The 25,662-nt window shown below is 45.5% G+C and overlaps 1 protein-coding gene across 2 annotated transcripts in view; it reads right to left on the minus strand.

Annotated features, from left to right (window-relative positions):
- The window catches only part of ZDHHC14 (zinc finger DHHC-type palmitoyltransferase 14), a 274,764-nt gene that overhangs the window by 79,406 nt on the left and 169,696 nt on the right, over positions 1-25,662 (minus strand). For both annotated transcript variants that reach the window (XM_065888678.1, XM_065888679.1), the window contains exon 2: positions 24,982-25,142. In XM_065888678.1, coding sequence (XP_065744750.1) covers positions 24,982-25,142 — 161 coding nt within the window. The remainder of the gene's footprint in view (positions 1-24,981; positions 25,143-25,662) is intronic.

The following is a 25,662-nucleotide window of genomic DNA, read 5'->3' on the forward strand; positions in this document are numbered from 1 at the left end:
GATCAATTTGGGTTGTCAGTGTTTGCAACGTTGTAAGACAAGGAGATGAGAACAAAGGTAAAAACTGGGCACTAGAAATCATGCGAGGGCAGGGCGGTGCTTCACCATTATCACCAGGAAAATCTGATGGGCTTTTATTGAAATCTGAGTGGCATTAATACGAGGGCAGTAGCCGGGACCTGAATGCAAGGACTGGCTTATAGCTCATTCTGTATCAGCTGTTATAAGATTTTATCTTTAGCACTGAGGAAAAGAAAATTAAGGATGCCAGTGTAGAACAAGTGGATACTATTTATAACTACACTATAATGAAAAAAAAATGCCCATCTATCATGATCCTATACTCTTCTCTCTTTAGTCAACATAGACTGGTTAAAATGAATGAGAATCTTGAGTAAGTTGGCTATTATAAATCTATCTATCTGTCTATAAATTTCAGAAGTTTTAAAATATATATTGGCAGTAACCATTTGGAAACTATAAGGGGGTAAAATCCCATTTACAACGGAAAAAATAATCACAAAATTCTAGGAATTAACCCAAAAAAAGGTAGGTAGGTCTCATATGAAGACAACTATAAAACAATATAGAGAATTTAAGGGGATTTTGAAAAACATGGAGAGACATTCTCTATCCTAGAGCGGAAGATCCTGTATTTTAAATACATCAGTTCTTCCTACATGACTTTATGTATCTATTACAGTGCTAATCAAAGTCCCAGTATGATTTGGGGAAATTTTGACAACGTGGAAAAAAATGATTCTAAGCTTCATCTGGAAGAATACACAGGTGACAATATTTGCAAAAGTAAAATAATGAGGGGAAATAATTGTCCTGGGTGGGGGACAAATGAACCATCGAAACAAAATAGAACAATCCCGAATAAATGCAAATTCTCTGGTTCTGTATTTGATAAACATGGAATTTCAAATCAGTAGGGGAAGCTTGGATTATCCAATAAATGGAATTAGGGTAAACAGTTAATCTTTTAGGGGGAAAAAATCTAAAGTTGGAGCCATACCTCAAATCTTATACCAAAGATTTAAATGTAAAAAATAAAAAGGTACAGAACTAGAAAAATATACATAAACTTAAGATTTGGGGGTTGGGGAAGCCTTTTCTAAATATATGACAAGGCAGCATACATAAAGAAAAGATGGATAGTTCTGAATAGGTAATATTTTTAAACCTGTATGTCAAAATTCGAGCCCTGGTCCAGGAAGATCCCACATGCCGCAGAGCAACTAAGCCCGTGTGCCACAACTACTGAGCCTGCGCTGTGGAGCCCACGAGCCACAACTACTGAGCCCACGAGCCACAACTACTGAAGCCCGCGCACCTAGAGCCTGTGCTCCGCAACAAGGGAAGCCACCGCCATGAGAAGCTCGCGCACCATAACGAAGAGTAGCCCCTGCTCGCCACAACTAGAGAAAGCCCGCGCACAGCAACGAAGACCCAACGTAGCCACCAAAAAAAAAAAAAAAAAACTATTTTTTTTATGCTTTTCAAAGTTTCTGCAATCAACATATATCACTTTGTAAAGAACAAAAATGTTACTTTTAAAACAGAGTTGGGAAAGAGGCATAAAACATTTGTAAAGGGGTTGAGATGGCTTTGGCTCCCTTTCATAAACTGAGATGTTGATGGAATTATGGATGTTGCTGCTTTGAAAAAGTTATGAATTCATAGGTTTCATCAATAATTTTTAAAGGATGTCCTTTCTACCTCTCCTAAAGACGGGTTGTAAGACATTTTTCAGATTTTTTTCATTCCTGAAACTCTATGAGAATGAGGTTATTTGACTCATCAGGGGCCACTGCAGCTCTTAGAATTTTAATTCTCCCCCTGGTCTCTGGCAGCAGACTGCTATATGGGGCCAAGTCACAAAATTAGCTCAGTTAGCACAGATTATCTCAGTGTAACAGTTATCTCTAGGAAAAGTGCTTTTCATGCTACTGGGCATTGCATTCTTTCATCTGCCAAAATAATTGTCCAGATTTGCGCCGTGAGGAAGCAAGGGGAAAAGTGCTTTTTCCTGGGAGTCAGGAGACCAAGTTATATTGTCCACGCCCTGCCATCCCCAAGCGGCTTAACTTCCCTAGGTTACCCAGATCTGTATAACGGGGCTGGAGAGATGACCAGTGAGGTTCCTAACTGTTTTGAGGTGTAGGGCTCAAAGTTGTTCCCCAACTTTCTGATTCCACTTTGCTTTGTGCTGACATGTGTGTGACCGCGTTTGAATAACACTGAATAACTTGCCTGTGTTCTCCATGAACTCATTTTCTGTATTTCTGCTTTAGTCCCAGAAGCGGATGGTAAATGGGTTGAAGGCACACTGTAGGTAAGCACTTAATAAATGCTTGTTAACCTGAATCTAGCCCACCATGAAACCAATAACCTCAATGCAACACCTTTCCACTTACAGCAATTAAAATAAAACTATTCAACTACTCTTTCTCTGGGTTGCATCCTTGAGGACATGACGTGATCCCTTTACCAGTAGGAGCAGCACCAAGAGCTCGCCCACAGAGCGCCAGCATCTCGCTTCTGCTTGGCCTCGATGAGCCCAGAGCAGCCCTCAAAGGCCCATACCTACGAGCTCTCCAGAGCCAGGTCTGAAAAAAGGCCAAGCCCACGGCAAGTCAGGCAAGAAGATTGCCCCTAAGATTGGCAGTAGTGATTTTGCCCCTAAGATTGGCAGTAATGATTTTGCCCTTACTGGTGCTCAATGGTACTTTAATAAAGGACTGTAAATACCGTGAAATAAAAACGTGTAAGAGTGGAACAGAATTCAGGCAAATTAGCTATGAGCAAGCACCTTGTGATCAATGGTAGCATAGTCTAGATTTTGACAAAACGAAAACAAACACTGTCATTTTTCTGTGTGTTCTCTCCAGTGCTTACAAGGTGACTTGCAGCGAAAGTCAACAGCTCACTAAACGTCTGTTGGATTGGATTGGATGAGAAGGAAATTGAGCATCCAGTTTTAAAGATTAGCACGTAATGGTCACCAGCTTGTATATATTTTGAAAAATACATACGCATAATATAAAAGACAATTCTTAAAGGCCTACAGTTCTCTCTCCAGCCACAGACATATCAATACCTCTGAATGTGGCTATGTTTTTTTTCTCCCTTCTAGCAAATCAAGTGACTCGCTCAGGTCCCAAGCTTGGTTGGCATGAAGAGTGAGTTAGAATCTGACTCTATGCCTTTTGCCTCTGATTATCCAAGGGAAGCCCAGCCCCCACTAGCCGACAGTCAGCTGAGGCCAGCTGAGACCACCGCAAAAGAACAGCTTTAACTGTCAAGAATGTGATGTTTGATTTTTATTTTTTAAATTATCTGGTCAGCGGGGTAGCAGTTTCTCAATTCTTTTGTCAATTAGAAAAAAATATGACTGAGAAATTCTTCGAGGTTCCAGCCCAGTTTCATCCCTGCAAGGGCCCTGATAGTCTCAGAGAGAAGCACAGCGGCTTTTCTGTTCAGTGGCCTTGAGCGGACCTGCACACTAACGACTTCTCCGCTGGACAGAGCTGCTCAGAAGGGCCCCTCAGGGGTAACTGGACGCCTGAAGCCCCTTAGCCAACCAGAGTACCTTGTGTTTCACTTTCATTCAGGCTTCTAGAAAAGTCCCAGTATTGCGGCACAGCCCCACAAACTGGACTAGCCCAGAAGTTGGGCTTTCAGAGGCCCTCAGCTGCTTGTTTTTGAAACAGAGTGGGTGACCGGTGGTAGACAATCCCCCCATCTGCCGCCCATGCCCCTCCCTGGCATCTGGGCCACAGCATCGGGCTGAGCCTCTGTTCTTCCTCAGCACTCAGTTCTGGACAGGCCGGCCAGGCTGCCCCTGCTGGCTGAAGGCAGGTCCAACCCACACTCCCATCTTTTTTTGCATCCAATGGAAAGAAATGAATTGCCAAATTCGTTCTGGACATGTACAGTGTTAATAGATGGAGCTGCCTGGCCTGGGCAATTCCTTACTGGGTGTCTGTCTTATAAGCGTCTCTCAAGAACCAGGAACTGGACATAAGGCAAGAGCACATGCTCTCCCTTTACACAGAAGAAATTCTGCTGGGGGGCGGGGACACGCCCACCCACATGGTCAGAGCAGGGCAATGCAAGAACCTGCCACTCATGGGTGATCTCCTGTCACCCAGACCTGCCCTGGCTCCTCTTCCAGTTTGGAGTCAGGGATGAGGCTGGTTCTTTCCCAGCCCAGGCTGAGCTGGGGGAGGGTATTCCCAGGAAGTACTCCCAGATGCTGCCGCGTTGTTCCTTGGGGGGCAGGGGTTCCTCCATCCAGGCCTGGGTCAGCTCTCTGCCTTCCCCTCTAGACTCCAGGCTGGTAGCCGGGGCGAGGACTCTGCGCTATCCTCCTAGCAATCCCAGGGTCTAGCCCAGCACTCTGACACCTGGGAGACACTCAGTGGTCTTTGTAGAGCTAGTGGGTCCTGAGACCATGTTTCCTTATATCCGAGTGGTCCAGGCGTCTGCCTGCCTGCCTCATTCTCTTTCACCTCCTGGGCAGCCACCTGCCAGGAATGGAGGAGCTCCTGAGGCGAGCTCAGCCCTTATCCTGACTTGAGGAGTGTGGTGTGTATGAGGAGGTGGGAGCGGGCAGGAGACAACGGATGGGGTTCTCACCTGATGGCCTCCTAGCTGATATGACCTCCATCCTCTGAGGGGGCATCAAATCCCCAGAGCTGTCTGAGCCTCACACGTGTAAGATGCTCTATGTGTGTTGATGAAAGGCAATGAATCTCAAGTATTACTGTGGAAAAGGCTCACCTGGGGAATGTGCTAGAAGCAGACTCCCAGGCCATAATCTCCTAGATGCTCTGATCCTTGGGTTCAGGATGAGCCCTGTCAATCTGCATTTCAACGAGCAGCTTAGGTGACTGACCCAGGGGCTCAGCAGACCTCGTGGGGGCAGACAGCAGCTCAAAGACTCCTCTCCTGCTGTGTATGAGCAGAACAGCTTCCACGGACCCTCTCAGGGGAGCCCCCAGCCCACGTCTCTCTAGAGACACTGCACGGAGAGCCTTAGCAGCAGCTGCTGCTGGACCCCCGCCCCCCAGGCCCCTAACAGAGAAGCGGGAGCCAGTGCAGTGTGGGCGAAGGCGGGCCTCTCCCTGGAAGAGCTGCCGGCCGGGCAGTTAGGGGTCGGGCCTGGGAGCTGTGCTGGCCCTTCTCACAGCTCTCAGGGCGAGGGGAGCCTGGACCCCGCTTCCTTCCCTCGCTGCCCAGACCTCAGGTCTCAGCATCAGTGGTGGATCCGCAGGCCCTTTGGTGTGCCCCGCCGCGCGATTCAGTCTGCAGGTGCGTCATCTGAGGGCCCACGCACCTCTTTTGGACCCCTTCAGACTGAACCTTCTATCCCTTCCCAGCGAAAAGTCCTCTGAGCTGAGGGACTGAGACTATTTTGTTTGGTAAATTATAAGCACCCAGGTTTTTCTCACTTAACCCACAAAACCCTCAGGCGCTAAGAGAGATTCCAAGAACCTCTATACATGAAGCATTTACATTATGCATTTACATTTATGCTTTTATGTCCAACTCAACAGTTCGAGAGCTGTGTGTAAGAGCACCTACACTGTACCAGGTGCATGTGTATGGTTTATGTCCCTTAGATTATAAACCGAGGGTAGCTGCTTGGTCATCTGTGTCCCCTATGGTTTTCCTAGTGTAGGATAGTGGGTCTCACATTTGAGACTTTAAGACCTTCATCTGCCTTGTGGGGAACCCAACTGGTGAGTCCGAATGTCCAGGGGAAGGCGTTCACGTGTGTACAAATACATTTTATTATCAAAAAGGAAGACAGAGAATAAAGAAATAGCATGTAAAATTGTAAAACCTCTATGGGGATTCTAATCTAAACCCTTAGCCCAGCCAAATCCCGGCTCGGCAGGTACCGATGAAAACTCAGGTAGTAAAGCCTTCAGGACTTTCTCTCCTTGCCGCCCGCCCCCCCCCCCCCGCCCCCAATCCATCCAGGGCATGCCTCCCCCGCCCACCCCCCTTCCATCTGTGCCATGCTTCTCGTACGCACAGGCATGTTGTTGTGAGAAGCAGAGCAAACATCAATTCAGGAGCTCAGGAGCAGCTGCAAGACAGAACGGACTCCGAAGCCATTTCCTATAAGGGACCATCCTCACAGCACGCGGCTAACACACCCAAGGCCCCGAGGACCTGGCCCACCCGAATGTCTTCCTGCTGTGCGCATTCAAGTGCCGGCCATTTTTCAGCTTTCGTTTCTCATGGGTTTTGATTCTAAACCTGTCATTATAGCCTTGTTCAGTTTCTTACTTCGTATGTTCTAGCGGATCTGCAATTAGACGCAGTATCCAACACAAAGCTTCATGTTATGCTTGTATACGCAGCTGGCTGTTCTCACAGGCTCTCAGGTCAATGCATCCTTTCCTCATAATGCTTCTGTGAGTCAGGCAAGGCCACTGGGTCTCGTTCCCGGATGAGGAAATGAAGCCCCAACAGAAGATCCGTGATTTGCCAAGGTCAGGCAACTAGTCTTAGTAAATGTTTGTTCAACTAGTCTTAGTAAATGTTGCAAGAACACCGACTAGAGTTTATGTGATGACATTTATTTTTTTTTCTGATTATAAAAGTAATATATGCCCATCATAGAGAATTTGGAATATCAGAAATACATGAAGAAAAAAATGAAAACTTAATTAAAAATTTGTGGTCAACCCAACTGCAGAACTGCAGATATGTTTACATATCTTTCCAGTCATTTTGCTATGCGTACGTACATATTAACATTACAGGAGACATACAATTTTATATTTTGCATATTTTAATTTGACATTGTATCAAGATCATTTTCATAAGTCATTATATATTTTTGAAATCAATGTTTTAATGACTTCATAAAAGTCATCATAGAAGCATTACAATAATTCATTTATCCATTTTGCTACTATTGTACATTTAAGGTGCTCCTAATTCTTTACACTGGTATAAATAACACTACAATGAGCATCTTCATATTTATTTTTCAAGTAAGGTTTAAATTTTGCTCACTGAAACTCCGTGAAGTGGGTCCCAGTTCAATTGCCTTTCAGATTGGGTTTCTTCCATCCTCTTACTATTTTGAATTTATTTATTTATTTATTTATTTTTGGCTATGTTGGGTCTTCGTTTCTGTGCGAGGGCTTTCTCTAGTTGTGGCAAGCGGGGGCCATTCTTCATCTCGGTGTGCGAGCCACTCACTATCGTGGCCTCTCTTGTTGCGGAGCACAGGCTCCAGACGCGCAGGCTCAGTAGTTGTGGCTCATGGGCCTAGTTGCTCTACGGCATGTGGTATCCTCCCAGACCAGGACTCGAACCCGTGTCCCCTGCATTGGCAGGCAGAGTCTCAAGCACTGCGCCACCAGGGAAGCCCCCCAACATCTTACTATTTTGGTTCGCACACTCAACTCTAAAACTTTTTACAATGTGGAAAGACACCTCCCTGTGCTCCTCCTACGAATTCCAGGCCTTTAAAAACTTTTCTTCCAGACTCTTTCCCAGGCAAAACTTTTATAGCCAGTATGCTACCAAATAGTATTCATGACAACCTGGACCTTGACATGAGGGAACACAAAAGAGTGAAATAAGTGGTTTGAATATGACTTTAACTGAAAAATGAGAAGTGTCCAGGAAACACCAACAGCACTTTTCTTCCAAGAAGGTGCCCTCTCTGATGCAGGGGGTCCAGCTCTCTCCGACAGACCAAGGAAAGGGGATCTGTCAGATTCCTCCCCCCAGCACAGGCAGGAACGGCTGCCAAAGCAGCTCGGAATTCAGCGGCCAGTCGCAGCCACAGAAAGAGCTAAGTGGCTGAGTGGGGCTTTCAGTGCTCTTGCTGGGGAGCGAAGCTGTCTTGGCGAAGAGAGCCTCCAAGGGCAAGGCAGCCAACCTCGCCGCATCAGCTGCTCTACACCAACAGCCACTGCACACCTGCTTCAGGAGGTGGCCGGACAGCCAGGTGCCGGGGCTGAAACCCACGTGTTGCTTTTGACGGCCAACTGCGTCCCGTGAATCACCTCTGCAATCTGCTTCTGTAATCGTCATCAGACTCTCTGTGTCCATAATTGCCAAAACGTGCAAATAGTTATTAAAATACTGATGAAAGAAAACCAACAACCATTTATCATCCTGGAAAAGCAGTTGTTCACTGCTTCGATCTCGGGAGAGCTTCGTGGGAAGCCCGAGAACCTCTCAATCATCACACTCTAGGTTTTGAGCTGTACTAATTCTGAAGTATAATTAGACTCAGAAGTGCTCACTCTCCTTTCTCTCGGAGAGCCGGAGGGGAAATCCAGCCTCTGGAGGCTGGGAGCTGGGCCGCCCTCCCTGCAGGTCACATTTCCAGATGTTCTCTCCTGTAGCAAGCTCCCGCCTCTCTGTGCGTTTGGCCAGGAAAGAAAAAGGAGCCTCCAGCAGGGAAGAGAAATCCCCATTCCACATTCTTTGAACTCTGTTATATTGTTTTATACCCCCAGAGTTCACTTGGTGATTTTTGCAAAATGTCAACCCAATAATTATTATTTTAGCATTGACGCCCTTAGAACCACCCTGTGCGCTGTCAAGTGGAAAAATGGAATCGGAAGGACCTGAAATGAGGATCTCAGGCAGAAGAAATAAAACCAAAGACACAATTCGGAGTCTTTCATTGCTTTAGTTTGAAAACCATCTTTCTTTATGGATGGGCTGTTGCCTTTCTTATATTTGAAATTCCTTCTCACAAACTTGCGTTCCATTTTGGCCCCGAAGTTATTAGTTTTGTTTTTCTCTGAAGTTAGTAACGGCTGGATGTCAGCCCTCTGGATGGGCTGCTCTTGTCACTAAATAGCCCATCTGGGGCTCTCAAGGTGATGGATGGTTCGTAAACTCTTTCCCTCTGGCAATGCAAACTAGATGAGGTGGGAAATGAACCACAGACCTGCATTCTTATCCACAGGCATCAGTCAAATGGGAACCAGGGTGATGTGGGTGTCACCAAGCTCAGAGTAATTACCAGCCTTTTTCTGGAAAGGCAGCCTTGCAGTTGGGGAATTTGCACCTCTGCTGTACAGCACGGTGGCCTCTGCCACTGTGACTCTTAAGCACTAACAATGTGGCTTTTCTCACTGAGATGTGTAAAGTACACACTTGATTGGAAAGATTTAGTAAGAAGGCAAGAATGTAAAACATCTCAATGCTCTCTAAATATTGATTACATGTTCAAACGATAATACTGTGAAGAACTGGCTGAAATACAATATCTTATTAAAATTAATCTCACCCGTTTCTTTTTACTACTATAAAGTGGCTACCAGAAAATTTTAAATGACACGTGTGGCTTGCATTTGCAGCTCAGAGTATATTTCTATTGGACAGCGCTGGTTTAGGCAGTTAAAACATTCATTGGAAATCAGTGAAAAAGCTCTATTTACATTATTTATTAGGGTGGCGATGGGGAGGGCAGTTCCTGATACTCTGCCCAGGTTTGCACAGCACGAGGCTTCACGCTGGCGCGTTGCCTTCAGTCTGTATGCCCTCAGAGTCATCTGTTGTTCGCGCTTTTCTCAGCGGTGAGGGAATGAAATTGGGAAGTTTGCGGATGGAGGTGTGCCCAGCTCACAAGAGGCACCACAAACCCTTTAAGTGTCTGGATGCTGAAGTTATTTTTAGAGCTAAATTCACAAATAAGAACAAAGTCCCGCCCTTAGAATAAAAATTTGCTTTTATCTCATTCTTCAACCTAACACGATACTGGACAACATCTAACCACGCACCGCCACCAAATGTGAAAATCAGCTGTTCAGCCCTGATGCTCAATTTCTGTCCATTTAGATAGAGACTGTTATGTACTGGATGACCCACTGGAGAAAAAAATCCCAACATGGCAAAAAATCACGTTTCATTACTCTCTTATCAGAGTGGCACCGGCGAACTGTAACGGCGCCACGGTTCTCTCTCCCAGAGCCCCCGTCCCGAGCAGACCCTCATCCCGTTACTGCCATCGATGGTGTCCTCGCGTTGGTTTGGCTCCAACTTCTTCCTCTCCAGCTGACCTCATCACCGTTAGGGCATCTCCCTCTGCTGGACTAGGCCTCACGTGTAGAGCATCTCGTTTAACTGTTCCAATAACCCGCGAGACAGGTTCCAGAGACGTGGGCCCCCAGGCTGGAGGGCTGAGCAAGGGGCCTAGATCACAGCCGTGAATGGAGGAGCCAGGGTCCAGGCCCACGGCCTTTCCACCACGTGGCCTGTCTCATGGAGCCATCCCTCCACACCCAAGTTCCCCGACACAGGCCCAGCCTCATCTCCAATTCCAGCCTCCTTCTCCCCCCAACCTTCCTTCTAGTTACCCCCGCCTCTTGCTGGCTTCACCATCAGAGTCCAGATTCTTCTTCAGCTCACCTGGAACCTACCTGGGACCCACCTTAGCCCGCCCGCACTCCGTGGCAGCCTTGTCTGCCCATCACCCTCCCCCCAGCCCAGGCCTCACCTGTCCTCTCCTGCTCAAAGCCCCGGCTCCAAGGTTCACCTTACTCTCCCTGTCCCGATTCCTGGGCTAATGGACCTGAGCTATCCGCTCGACTCTGCTTCCCTTGCTTTCCTCTACAATCTGAGCATCTATGTGACCCTTCCAACAAATTCCTGATGTTTCTGAAAACTAGGGTAGGGTTTTTTATTCCTTTCAAACCTTGCTTGACCACCTGGGTTCCAGACCCATTCCTGCTGCCTGGTGAGAACTCCATCACCCAGGAACCACCTGGACTAACCCCTGTCCCAGTGCCATGGGTGAGAGCATGGGCTTGGCGACCGGACGGGGCATAAACTGGGGCTCTGCTATTTACCGGCTGAGATTTTTGGAAGTTACTCATCCTTTCCATGCCTCAGTTTCTCCAGCTGTAAAGTAGGAACGGTAATAGCAGCTGCCTCCTAGGGCTGCTGAGAGGATTAAATTAACATCAATAAGACAGTGCTCGGTGTGCAGTGTATGCTATAAAGCCTGAGTCATTCTCATTCCTTCCTGGTTCTATTTTCTTGCCTTTTGAAACCTGTATTGAGCAGCTATTACCCACCACAAACACCAGCCAGATTCATTCATTATTGCCCCTTACTCTTATGTACCACCCATGCTGGCCAAAGAAATCTTGTTTGGGTTCCTATATGCCCTTTTCAGTCACTACTTTCTAAAATGTCTCCCTTCTTCTATTCTCTGCCCACCTCCACCCCAGGGACCATGGACTCAGGCAATTCTTATCCTCTTGTCTTTTGAGATCCAGCTCAGATCTGCCCTTAATGATGTTCCTTTGTTTGCTTGTTTGTTTTAAAAAGCCTTCTTGGCCATCAGGCAAGCTGAGGACAAGAGGCCTCAGGAGAAACCAAACCAGCCGACACATTGATCTGGGACTTCCAGCCTCCAGAACTGCGAGAAAATAAATTTCTGTTGTTTAAAAAAAGAAGCCTCGGTGTTTTCACTCTGTATGCTAGCCTCCAGCTAGATTTTTGATTCTTCCATAGTTCTTAAGATAGTGTGTCCTTAAAATAGATTAACTGATAATGATTCATTTTCTAACTAAACAACCAGCCGGGAATACTTTTCATTAAGTGTCTGGGATATGTCATCACAAGATAAAAAAGAATCACATAAATGTTTGAAGCATTCTGTGCTCGTTCGGAGAAAAATGCAGTCGTCTCTCTGTAGTCACCCAGCAAAAGTTTGTCCAACTACAGACAGCTTCCTCTCAACACTGGCCACAATCACACACCCACGTGACCTGTTCTCCACCGCTTTCATTTCTGGGTTCTTTTCTTAGAACTTGACGTTTTTGTTGGTATTCATGGGATTAATATCATATATGACAGCAAAACCTTCTCATCCGTATCTAAGAGAAAAATGTGTCCTTCTTTTTTCTAGAATGGCAGAGGCGATGAGGAAGGTGCCTCAGTGCTAAAATTGATGTAGAGCGGATTAAGGCACAGGTGAACAGCATGCAGGGAAGTGCAACACCCAGCCACTGTCTCCTGGTCTGAAAAGATGGTAACAGGGAAGAAAAGACTATCACTCGCACCTCGGTCGGAAGCACCTGTAACTGGATGGGGGTTTATACAGAGCACAAGTGAGCGAGCCCTTAACCTACTCCTGCCCAGGTGAGGAAGCTGAGGAAAGCAGGCAACCACATGTCTTGTGTAGCTGCTCTTAATAACCTCTCTCTGCAGAGCGGTGACCAGGAGAACAGAGGGGCAGCCCTGTCCCAAATGCCCATGCTTCACTCACTGGCTTGAAAAGCCTAGAATCCCAGTCCATCAAAGAGTCATGCATATGCTGTGGAATTTATAATAATAATTAGATAAAAAGTCTTGGCGAGAGTGTTACGTTGTCCTTTTAGATGAGGCTCATATGACATTCATGTTCAATAAGATGGGCCTGAGCCATGGTGAAACTGCACAAACTAAAAACAAACTAATTGGGACTTCCCCGGTGGTCCAGTGGATCACCTTCCAATGCAGGGAGTGTGGGTTTGATCCCTGGTTGGGGAGCTAAGAGCCCACAGGCCTCGCGGTCAAAACACCGAAAACATAAGACAGGAGCAATACTGTAACAAATTTAATAAAGGCTTTACAAATCTTAAAAAAACCCAACTAATTAAGGATCAGAAGCCACCTTTCAAGTGGGCCTCTTCTCCAAGTAACTTCAAACTTCAAATCAACCATATGACATAAGGAGTGTTACCAGGATCCAATCTGAAAGTTCTGGCCTCACTGACACTTGCGATGGCCCAACTCTCGCCCTCCCAAATGAATCCATTATACCTGAGTGAGAGCAGAAGAGCTGCATCTCGTAAAATAATATATGCCCCACGTGTCCTCCTGCTGGGAGCTTTGGCTTTGGAGCAACCCTTGACAACACACACACACACACACACACCACACGGGGAGGACAGTCCCAACAGCGAGACAACAGCTCCAGCTGGCTTTAGATAATCAGCAATCCTTTGATAGGAAGTGAAAGACAAACTTCTCCCATGAGGCACCAGAAGTAAACTTTTCAACAGCCTTCTGCTTGTAGGCGGTACTCAGAGGCTTTGATAACCCTGGGATACTCTCACCCCAGCCCATGGGTGAGCTCGGGAATCTGTGACAACTGTTAAATGACAGCTCCCCAGTCCTGAGGATCCATGCAGAGAGGGCTTAGCTTGGCCATGACCTGTGACACTGGTCCCCAAAGCATAAACACGGCATGCTTCCCTTAGATGAGTCCATACCAGATCATTCAGTCCCCGGGTATTGTTCTTAAATTTCCCATTTGAGTCACTGTATTTGTATCTTAGGAAACAGACCACGGGAAAGCAAGCCACCCATTGCCCGACTAATTCCTTTGAGACGCATGAGTTCTGTGGTTGTCCAACTCTCCAGAGATGCTTGACTCTGCCTTCAGGTATGTATTATGGAATACATGACAGGCGGAGGATCTCAAAGGAGGAATCCAGTGGTTATTCAAATGATCCCAAAACAAGATAAACAATACCAAGAACTCTGAGAGATTCCAATAACTATTTAGGCCCAATTCTTTGTTCTGTATGTTCATGTTGTCCAACATGGCAGCCACTAGCCACGTGTATCTACTGAGCAGGTGGAATGTGGCACATCGGAATTGCTATGTGCTGTAAGTGCGAGATACACACTGAAAGGACTTCATACCAAAAACCCCACCAAAATGTAAGGGATTTTGTTGGTACTTTTTTATATTGAATACATGTCGAAATGATACTATTCTGGATATACGGGGCTAAATAAAATATACTATTAAAATTAATTTCACCTATCCCTCTTCACTTTAATGTCACTAGAAAATTTGCAATTACACATGTGGTTTGCATTATATTTCTATTGAACTCAGCATCGCTCCAAGCGTGTTCCATTTAGTTTTGTGAGGGCCACAGGAGTTTTTAGCCTATTTCTGTTCTATTGATTTCTATTGAGTGCAAGGAGTAACCCATCCATTCACTCACTCAAGGACCCCTGGACTTCAAGTTTCTACCCTTAAAGGAAGAGAAAGAGATTTTGTCAAGTACACACTCCAGATTCTGATGGTATGAAGTATGGCATTCATCCACTTGGATTTCTGTTTTCTCTTAGAAAGTGTTAATCTACAGTTTCCAAATAAATGGTCTTCACTTCTGTCCACCTACATAAGCCAACTTTTTCCTACAGGAGCCTTGGAAGATAAATCTGGATACATGAAAAATGTTAGGAATTTTTTCTGTACCAAACATGGTGGGAGGAAGAGCCCCACCATTCTTCCAGATAGAACCACCTCAAGCCTTCCCTGTCCTCTTTCATGTACCTTCCAGCCTCTGAGTGCTAATGCCCCTCACAAGCTTGGACAACACAGCTGATGTTAGTCTACTTATATTCTTAGGCAATGAGTCTTAGCCTCAGAACTTATCTACAAGAAACACAACAGTTGAGCTGTCTCCCACAACTTAGATTTGAGTTTTCTAGGACACAGGAGGGAAGGGAGATATAGCATGCCCCAGCCCCCCCAAACCAGCTGTAAATCCCTACACTGCAGCATTAAACTCCAAAGAAGGAGGAAGAAAGTTCACTTGGAAAACAACGGTGAGTTGGTTGGATTACATCAAAGTTTCAGAGGGTGATTATTATGACACAGTTTCACTGATATCACAGACCCCAAAGGTAACATGTCAATGAAGTTACACATTCACAGAGTATGCGAGTGCATAAATGACACACGGGCATCTGACAGGTGAGGGATAAGGATAAGCAGAGACACTAACGAATGGCCTGCTTGGCAAGAGGCTCTCACTTAAATTGGATTCCTAAATTTAGACTCCAGCCACAAAACGTGCAGGTGTTTGTTACAAAGCAGTATGTGGGATGACTCCCCGGGCTGTTAAAAGAAAAAAAAAAAAGCTCTTCCCAAGAAAACGGCAAGGCAGACCTATTGCTTCTCTGACCACAGCACTCCTTCCTTAAATCATCTCTGCTGCTCAGTGTGGCGGGTAATCCTTTCCTGGACCTGCACCTGCTCAGCCTCTCCCGGCTCCTCCCAGCTGAGCCCCGCCCCACCTCCTTGCCACTCCATTTCCTCTCTCCTCCCAGAGTCCTTTGTTTCCTTTTATTCCTGAGCTGCCTTTCATGCTACTCTACACTTGTCAGAAGAAAATGCCTCCCACTTCCCAGCACAAAGAGCCTGTTCACTCTTCTGATTAACCCTCTCCGGGGGGACTTCTCTCCTGAGAGGCCATTCTCGCCTCCCTCCCCATCCCGCCCAGCGCACACACCTGCGGCAGCATGACCAGATCCCATTTTGCCCAACAGGCCCTGCCTGGATAAGTGCCTTAGCTTTGACTTCCCTCTAAAACCTACTGACTGGCTGACTCATTCCCTCACTCAGAGAGCTAGTTTCATCATCCTACTTTACCCTCCCAAGCATACCAGTTAAAGTAATAACGATAGTAATATTCCAGCAAGTCATTTAAATATCTCGCTTATTTCGCAGCAACTACAGTTTACTTGTTGAATTTACATGGGTGTGCGTATAGCTTTGCATTCTAAAATTATTAACGGAATATGTCACTCCTGTTTCAGTAGCTGAATAGGCTTAATAACCTTCTAAAGCGTTTAGGTTGCCAGATTTTCATGGTCAAGCAAAGGAGGAAGAAGGACTTATTTCTAGAATCACAGAATAACAACACTAGAGCGGATCTTTGCACTTAGTGGATCTATTTTATATGCATCAAAATCAAGGCCCAGAGAAGTTCAAACACTTCTCAGGATTATACAGCGAGTGGAACAGTTGGGATGCAGGCTCAGTCAACTTATTGACAGAGTCGGCACTCATAGCCACATACTTTACTGATGATGAAAACACAGATGGACTTTGAACTCTGCAAAGCACTATCTAAAGAGAAAATATTTACTGACACAGTTGTTTTCATAAGTAGTAATAGAGAATGGGAAGCGCCTGCTCAGATTTGCTACAGGAAGTTGTTACACTGAATGCTCAAAGTAACTGAAGTTGTAGTGCGCCAAACTCCTGAAAATATCATGGTCCCGAGAGCTTAAGAGGAGAGGAAGCAAATACTGACCGCTGGAGAGGACGGTCATAGGTTTGGGCCCCCGTTGCAGGGAGGGAGGTGGAAGGGCTTTAGGGCTGCGCTTCTCAGCTTTCATGTGGATCACCTGCGTCTGGTTTAAACGACAGGTGCTGATTCAGCAGGTGGGCTGGAGGCTGAGGTCCTGCAGGTCTACTCAGTTCCCAGGTGATTTTTTAAATATTTATTTATTGGCTGCGCTGGGTCTTCGTTGCTGCGCGCAGGCTTTCTCTAGTTGCGGCGAGCGGGGGCTACTCTTTGTTGCGGTGCAGGGGCCACTCGGCTTCTCATTGCGGTGGCTTCTCTTGTTGCAGAGCACGGGCTCTAGGCGCACGGGCTTCAGTAGTTGCAGCATTTGGGCTCAGTAGTTGTGGCTCGCGGGCTCTAGAGCGCAGGCTCAGTAGTTGTGGCGCACGGGCTTAGTGCTCCGCACCATGTGGGATCTTCCTGGACCAGGGCTTGAACCCGTGTCCCCTGCGTTGGCAGGCGGATTCTTAACCACTAGCACCACCAGGGAAGCCCCTCCCAGGTGATGTTGATGTTGCTTTTTCACGGACCTCACTTTGATTTAGGATTTAGGGATTCAGTTTCAGAAGCAAAAAAGTCAAAGGAGAGGTATAGTACCTGCACGTGGCGTCAGGACCCCAGGGCTGGAGTCTCAGGTCTGTCTCAGATTCGCTCTGTGTGAGCATTGGCGGATTTGTACCTGTCTCTCTTTGAGACTTGGTTTACTCATCTGTAAACTAAGGGAGTTGTCCAGGACAGACTCCATGATTGCTGAGGTCCCTTTAAACTGGGACTTCCTATGACTCAGAGCATTGCAATGAACCAGCCTACCTGCAGTCGGGGAGGTGAGCTGAGAAAGCTCTTGTATTGCAGCCAGGAGATCCGTGAGTCAGCAGTCTTCTTAGTGCCCCCAGCTGGGTGAGGATGGGCCTCTAATTTCCATTAACAAGCTCCAGACTCTTGCTCTTTCCTTTGGCCATATTCTTGAACCATGTGGTCCCAATTTTCCCATCCCTTTCATGCCACTTGATCCTTTACTTCCCCTCCTTGCAGCACCTGGCTTCCGCCGTTCCCTTGAAGTTGACATCTTCCTCACCCTGCTTCTTTCATCATCTTTCCCCTTTTTGTGGCCTTGTATATGAGAAATGATTACAATTACAGTACTTTTTATTTTTAAAGTAAATGCATCAGAAACTGGCCTCAGTTCCAGCACACAGTACATTCCCAAAAGTTTGGACTTCTACAGGAAGAAGAAATAACATAGGCTTCAATGAGCATCCTGGATGAAACACACCCATTCTTCCAAATCCTTCAGTAAAACAAAATCTCCAGCTCCTTCCACCCCTCAGAACTAGACCCTTCGGAACCTTGTGGTATTTCCCCAAATACCATAATTCTGAACTGTGACATCTGGTTTCCAGCTCTCCCAGGGTGGGATTTTTTTAAAAAGAGACAATCAGGGAGTTTGACATTCTAAGCAACCACTCTGCATTTCTATAGGAGACTCACTACCCTTCCCTGGCATCAGTACACACTAGATGATTCTGGCATTTTCTCCTAAACAAGGAAATGCCTCTTCTAGAAGGTATTTCAGATATGGTAGGACACCCTGCCCCCCCTTCCCTTAACTCCTTCACAAGCATCAGGGAACATCAGCGAGGCAGCCCCAACAGGGCCGTCAGGTTGTCTGGAGTTTCCCTGTAGTTCTTCTTCTCCACCCACTTGGGCTCAGGATTTGAGAACCAGGCCCGCTAGCCACAGTGTGCTGGACACGGCTCTCTATTTCTGACCGTGGCTACGACAGGGAGACCCAGCCAATGGGCCAGGGAAGTTGGAGGACCAGATGATGCTGACAATCTGGGGCGGGGAGAGAGAATAGAACTTACGGGCAAAGGGAAGTGCTACCTGCTCCAGGGGTCCCAGAAATTTCCCCTTGGGGCAACAAGAGGGTGGGCAGTGGCAGGCGGTGGTTAATAGCACAGGGTGTCATGGCAGACCGACCTGTATTTGACTGCCAGCTCTGGTCAGATGACCTTCAGCAAATCTGAGCACCAGCTTTCTCTTACATAAAATAGGAACATTAATAGCGTCTAAACGTCATGGAGTGGCTGTTGTGAGTCTTAAATGAGATCATGCATGGAAAGAGGTTAGCATAATGCCGGGCACAAGAGAAGTACTTAATAAAAATAGCTATTAATACTATTCTACCTTTTCATCATGGACCAATAAACCAATTACTTTACAGGAAAAGGGCAGGGAATATTTTATTTCAGTGGACACAGGTAAATGCTTAAGCTGGTGCATGAAAGAGAAAGTCTAAAAGCTAATGAAGTGCATCATAATAATGCTGGAAAGAACAGGGTAGAGAACAGGCAGCGGGGGGGGGGAGGGGGTGAATGGTAAAGGCAGGAAGGAGTCCCAGAGAGGCAGGTGCAGTTCAACTCTACACAAAGTTCCTGGTCTAGCAGAATGTTCATGAGGTCCTGAAATGACCACACTGCAAATAAAAATTACACAAAGGATTAACTGCGGTGATTTTGGAGATGAGTAGGGAGGTGCAAATAAGAATAGGAGAAATGGACAGAAAATGTCACCTTCTGAAAGGAAAACTGGCAAAAATCAATCAAATGAACCATCTTTGATGCCTGCCTTTTTTCTTTTCTTCTTGCATATTCAAGTGTGGCTATCTAGTATACAGCATACAACATGACTGCAAAATGTATGGGAAGAGGTCATCACAGATCAATCACAGCCAATAGACTACTTATAAGGCAAAAAATAAATGAAACCATCAATTTTAAAAGCAATTTTATGGTGAATATTACCAGTAGAAATAACTAACACAAAAAGAAGTCAATTATGGCTTAAAAAATTCACACAGTAAAAAATTAAATCACGAGGAAAATTTGTTGTAGTAGAAATAACAGTTCTATAAGAAAATCTGGGACTTCCCTGGCAGTCCAGTGGTTAAGACACTGCACTTCCAGTGCAGGGGGAGTGGGTTCGATCCCTGGTCAGGGAACTAAGATCCCACATGCTGTGGGATGCAACCAAAAATTGAAAAAAATTGGAAAAAAAAAAAAAGAAAATTCATAATGGCAGCTTTCATAATATTAAAAAAAAATCTTAGTTATAAATTTTACACAGAAGAGAAATCACTCCAATAAAAATAATTTGGGTACAATAAAAATGGCAATGAGAAAAAATTGGAAATAGTGTAGCTTTACAATAGAGAAAATTAAGGTCTTAAATTCGCTTAAGAATGTTCTCCTCAGAAAGCATTTTCTTCAACAAAACTGAATCAGTGTTATTAAAATTCCAATGAAAATGTTTCTACTCTTAAACGTAGAATTAAGATGTCTTTGGGGAGAAAACTAACAAGTCAGATGGGTGGTGAACACATCCTGTTTCCACAGAGCCCTTGCAGGAATTGCACTCTCTGGGACAGTGTAGACCTGAGCTGCTGACAAGGCCAGTGCCTCCGTGGAGGCAGGAAGCTGACTGCCTGCTTCCTAGACGGCTCCTCTAGAGGATACCCAGCCCAAGGACGGCTTTAGGAGGCAATGAAAGAGAAACTCCAGTGTTAGAAATGGTGACTGGTTCCGGGTACTACAAGGAAAATTCCTGGATGATGAGAATTTGACCAAAAGAGTATGGGAGAGAGAGAGAAAGAAGAAGACAGGAGGAGGGAGGAGAGGAGAGGAGGCGGGGGAGAAGGGGGAGGAGAGGAAGAGGAGGGAGGGGAGAGGGGGTCAGAGCAGAGGGAAGGGAGGCGCAAAAATGGGCACTGTCCAGCAGAGTGGTACTCTAGCCGGCCAGTAAAAGGCTCAGAGTGGAGACAATAATTCTTCAGATTCTGCCATAGCACAGGTGAATTTTTTAAAGGCCACCTGGCTTCCTTTAATCTGATTCCATCCTCACCAAGCAGCCATTAGATCACTTGTTTGGGGTCGGGATTACCGTGACACAGGGAGAGAGCTTCCTAAATAACTAGCCTTGCTTTTGGAGCCCAACAGGCTGAGTGCATATTTCAGCTCACAGTTGCCGTCCCTGTCTTGGCAACCTCAGGATGGGAAGAGATGCACACGGAACAGAAGGAAGGAGGGAGACCCGCCTCTTTCCCCTATTTTGATCCCTGGAAAGGTCTATCCCTAATTGAAATGAAATGCTTGGAGCCCGTGAATGTGGTATCGTAATTTTTTCTAAGCCCAAATCAGTCGCTTAGTATCTGGTCGTCCCCGAGTGAACTGAAAGAACTGAGTTTCCAAAACCAAGAAGTTTCCAAGCAGGACTCCAATGACCCCAGCAGGACCTCCCTGGACTCCTGTTGGCATTCTTGGCTGTCTTTTTAGCTGCAACATGAGTTATTGGGAAGGCTCTTTCAGAAGAAAGAAGTGTAGGGCGTTTCCAGAGACTTGGAACAGACTCTGAGACACACAGCCTCCTCTTCACCACCCACTCCTCTCCAGAAATCTGAAGACGGGGTAGCTGGTCAGATGCTTGGCAAATCTTCAATCAGCTCCTCAGATGGATGGTTTCAAGTGGCTGTTCTGGGCTTCTACACGCAGAGAAATACAATGGATAATTGGAATCAACAGCCCTAATAATAAAAAGTTTCCAAATCGCATTTTTCATTTTTCCTTCTTTAGAGAGCATGAAATAAATGTGGTAGGATTTCATTGAAACATCGTCTTATTTTCCACAGCCAAGTGATATACGGGAGAACTCCTTATAAAGCATTAGACCAGCCCTGCTGTTTATTTCCATCACAAACCGGGTCGCTTTTTATGAGAATCTGTGTTTATAGAAGGTGAAGAGAGAACCAAGTGGGAAAAGGGGAAAATTTTTCTTAAAAATTTCTACAATTTACTGAGCTAATCCTGACAAGAACCTCACAGGCTCTGGGTCCTTATTCCCATGTTGAAGTTAAGAACATGGTGGGATGAGGTTTAGAAAGTGGACAACTAGCCTAAAATCCCACAACCAGAGGACAGGAGAGCCTTCTTCCTTCTCCTCCATCCTCCTCCTCTCTCCTTTCCTCTCTTCCTCCTTTTTATTTTGGACAGCTTTATTGTGGTGTAAGTTACATTACGTAACAGTTATCCATTGTAAGTGCCCAATACAATGATTTTAGTAAATGTATTAGATTATGCAAGCATCACCACAATCCATTTGACACCATTTTTATCCCTCCAACAAGTTCTCTCACGTCCATGTGTGGTCAGCCCTCAGTCCTAGCCCCAGCCTGGGCAATCCCTGATTTGCTGTCTTTTCTGAAAGTTTGCCCTTTCTGGACAGTTCATATAAATGGAACCACACAGTATTTAGTCTTCTGATTTGGCTTCTTTCAACCTGTGTCAACACTTTGCTCCATTTTACTGCTTAATGGTATTCCATTGTGTGGACTGACCACATACTGTACATCAGTTCAGCCACCGATGGACATTTGGGCTGTTTCCAGTTTTTGGTTATTAGGTATAACGCACATACAAGCATGTGTATTTTCACTTCTCTTGGATATATACGGAGGCGTAGAATTGCTGGGTCATATGGTAACTTTAACCTCTTGAGGACTTTTGAGAAGAGTTTTCCAAAGTGGCTGCACCATTTTACGTTCCCACCTGTAACGCATGAGGGTTCCAATTTGTCCACATCCTCATCAACACCGTCCGTCTTTCTGGTTGGAGCCATTTTAGTGGGTGTCAAGTGGTACTGCACTATGGTTTTGATTTGCATTTCCCTAACAACTAATGATGTTGAGCATCTTTTCATGTGCTTATTGGCCATTCATATATATGCTTTGAAAAAAATGTTCAATTCTTTGCCCATCTTTTAATTGGGTTGTTTGTCTTATTATTGACTTGTAAGAGATCTTAATATGTTCTAGATACAAGTACGAAATGTTTTATCAGATGTTCGATTTGTGAACATTTTCTCCCAGTCTGGGGTTTGTCTTTTCATTTTCTTAAATGGTATCTTTTGAAGCACAAAAGTTTTTAATTTGATGAAATTCAATTTATCATCTTTTTCTTTTACAGATCACGTTTTTGGTGTCATATCTAAGAACTCTGCCTAACACAAGGTCATGAAAATTTTCTCTATGTTTCCTTCAGAAGTTTTATCATTTTCGCTCTTATACGTAGGTCTGTGATTCATTTAAAATTTGTGTATGGTGTGAGGTAAGGGTTCAAATTCATCTTTCTAATATGGACAACCAGTTTCTTTACTTGCTATGTGTTTTTTCAGATTTTTTATTTCTTCCTGAGTCGTTCTTTTTGGTAATTGTGGCTTTCTAAGAATTTGTTTATTTGTCTAAGTTGTCTAATTTGTAGCATATAGTTAAAATCCTATGGTGATGCCCCTGCTTTTATTCCTGATTTTGGTAATTCACATCTTCTCTCTTTTTCTCTGTCTTTTTTTGGAGTGGAGGGTCAGGGGAGTATAGTCACAGGTTTGTCAATTTTGTTGACCTTATCTAAGGACTAACTTTTGGGCTCACTGATATTCTCTGTTGTTTTCCGTATTCTATTTCATTGATTTCCAATGTCATCTTTAATATCTCCTTACTCCTCCTTGCTTTGAGTTCAGTTTGCTCTTCTTTGTCCAGTTTCTTAAGGTGAAAGTTTCAGTTTCTGGTTTTTTCCATGCTCCACTCCAAATCAAGTCAGCCCCTCAGACATGGATGCTGCTGGTTTTCAGGGCTTGTCCTGTCCAGGTAGAACTTCCCCACCTCTGAACGCAGGTTAGCGATTAGAGCAGCCCCAGGACAGAATGCCACAGCCTCCCACTGTTCTTACCCAGAGTTCGTCAGTTTTTCATGAATAACCACTCCTCAAATTCCAGAGCCATGAAATGATTGTTTCTGACTATTCTGTCTAGGCTCATCATTACCTTTCAGGGAAGGATGTGCCAGGCTACTACTAATTACTGCCATGCCAAAGCCCTGTCTCTACAGCCCCTTTTCTCTCCTGCACAGGAAACAAAATTTGGTTTTATCCTTTACCCCATCTAGTTCTCTCACAGAATCTGTGTCTCTGGGGGGCGGAGACATGGGGGCAGAGCTGGTTTTTAAAAATTGCTTATGTTGAAAAATACTGCTCTGAGGTTATCAACTTTAAGGAAAAAAGAAAAAACTAAACAAAACAACAAAAAACTTGCACTTCCGTGAATCATTCAACTTCCTCAATGTTAATGATGGAAAGTCTGTGCCTCTTAGAATCTGCATTCATAATAGAGAATTCCAATGGCGCGCTTTATTATCCACTTTGTAAGGAAGGCAAAAAAACCCCCAGTTCCTGATCTTGCCAATTCTGCGGGTGCTCCTAGCACTAACAGGGAAGTGGGAGGGAAAATAGGATCACAGCAGGAAAATGCTTAACGGCCAGTGTGGGGAGCTGGGCTGTCTGCACACTGTTTGAATAGGAGTTTCGAGCTTGTGCCAGTTTGACATGGGCATAGACTATGCAGTTTCTAGAGGCCCCATTCTATTCCTTGAAGGAAACTGGGCCTTCAGGAACAAGAACATCCCTAAAGAACAACGGATGAGACCCAGGAGACCTGGGTTGAAGGCTCTGGCTCTGCCACTTTCTCCCATTTAACCACTTTGGGGCTTCGTTTTCTTATTTGTAAAACGGGTGTAATAATAAAGTCTTCCTCACAAACTTGCTGAGATGTGATCAAATTCAATGACCGTCATGGATGGCCTTTACAGTTTATTAACAAGCTATAAATGTAGGCTTTAGATTATGAAATAATACCCTGTGTTCAAATCTCAATATGTGGTGTCAAAGAGACTGTCTCCCCACTTCCCTACCTCAGGATACAAGGAGGCTGCAGCCCAGCAGACAACTCACACACACTCCCATAATCAACTCCTGTACTGCTCCCCTCCCAGGTGACAGGGATGAAGGATGGAAGCAGATGCTCAGAGAAGGACATGGCTGTGCTTCAGCACTTGGGGAGGTGGACCAGAGCAGATGGTGCCTATCAAGACCCACACTTGTACCTCTTTATACTGTGGAAAGTGGGGGTCTTTCATCTGAGTGGGCTGTGAACGGAAGCCCACTGGGAGAGAACTATTTCTGTCAAATGATTTTTCATGCCTAAACTTCATGTTCACACTGAGTCATCACAGCCCCCTGCCACGCTTGTCAAATTATCACTGTACCACAGCAAAGCTACACATTCACAAAGGGAAACTTTTAAGAGGAAGCTTTCTTTTTAATTAAAAAAAGGACTTTAAGGGTTCTTTGTATGAGGGATTAGGATTGGTTTTAATATCTTTAAAATGGATTGCTGGAAATTTTTAATCCTAGGATTTCCAATATCTAAGGAAAAATAAAGCCATTCATCTCAATATAAACCAGAAATATACATATTTGTTATGCCTTAATAAAGGAAATGCTGGATCCTAGGGTGGATAAATAGGACGGCAGTCTAAGATGTTAACATTTCCAGGTTTACATCATGGAAACCAGAGTTCAGCTATGATGATAATAAAAGGGAATGAAGAGCAGCCACCAGGAACTACAGCTTTCACAACAGAGGCTCCTTCTCGGAGGGGACTCGGACGCTCGGGTTTCAAAGAGCTCGGTGGCAGCGGCCTGCCTGATGGCACCGCCAGCTTGTCTCCAGTGCACCGGTCCCTCAGCCTTACCTCCGACCACTTTCCATCCCACCTCCTACTCAGGTCATCCTCAGGCCAAGTGAATGAAAACTTCGGGACTCCTCCCCGGGGACTTGGCACTGTCCAGCACCCAGCCCCTCCTGCACGGGCTCCTCGTTTGTCCTCCCGCACTGGGGCTGAGCACAGGTGGGCAGTGACCAGAGGCTAAGGGCGGACCTTCAGAGTTACCTATTTGCCTTTCCAGGTCGGCGGCTTCATCAGGTGTGGCTCGCGGAAGGACGCCAGGGTCGCTGAAGCTGGTGCGCAGCAGGGTCCCCATCACAAAGAAGAACAGAATGCCACCGACCACGGGGATAGCAGGGGTGATTTTCACTGCTAGATACGGACAGCTGCCAGCAGGTTGGGAAGGCGGTGGGGGAGGGGAGAAAGAAAGGAAATACAATGTCAGTAATCAACAGTGATCACTCTGTATTTTCCAAGAAACTAACGGCTTTTTTGGAGAAGCAAAATTGATTTCCATTAAAAATTCATCTATGTTTTAAGCATTTACATTTGGGGAGGTCTGCAATTCTCTCTTGCGGACAATTTAACTCCCCTTCTCAGCTACAATAATCCTCTGCTCCCACCGTGGTACTCAGGAAAGACACTGGCAGAAAAATTTTAAAAATCCTGCTTGTACAATCCATGTAAGATGCACAGAGCTTGCACCCTTTGTACTGTAAACACAGCACACGATTTATGTGACTCTCCACCCATCCCTGGAATTGCATAACATAGGACAACACCAGCTTGGAGCTGTCTTCATCACACCCGGCCTTTCCTCCCTGGGTCAGACAACTCAGGGCACGGAACGCAGAGAACCACAAGCCACCCTCAAAAGGCAAGAAATCACTTTTTCAATATTTTGGA

This window comes from Phocoena phocoena, chromosome 12, assembly GCF_963924675.1.
Source record: "Phocoena phocoena chromosome 12, mPhoPho1.1, whole genome shotgun sequence".
NCBI lineage: Eukaryota > Metazoa > Chordata > Mammalia > Artiodactyla > Phocoenidae > Phocoena > Phocoena phocoena.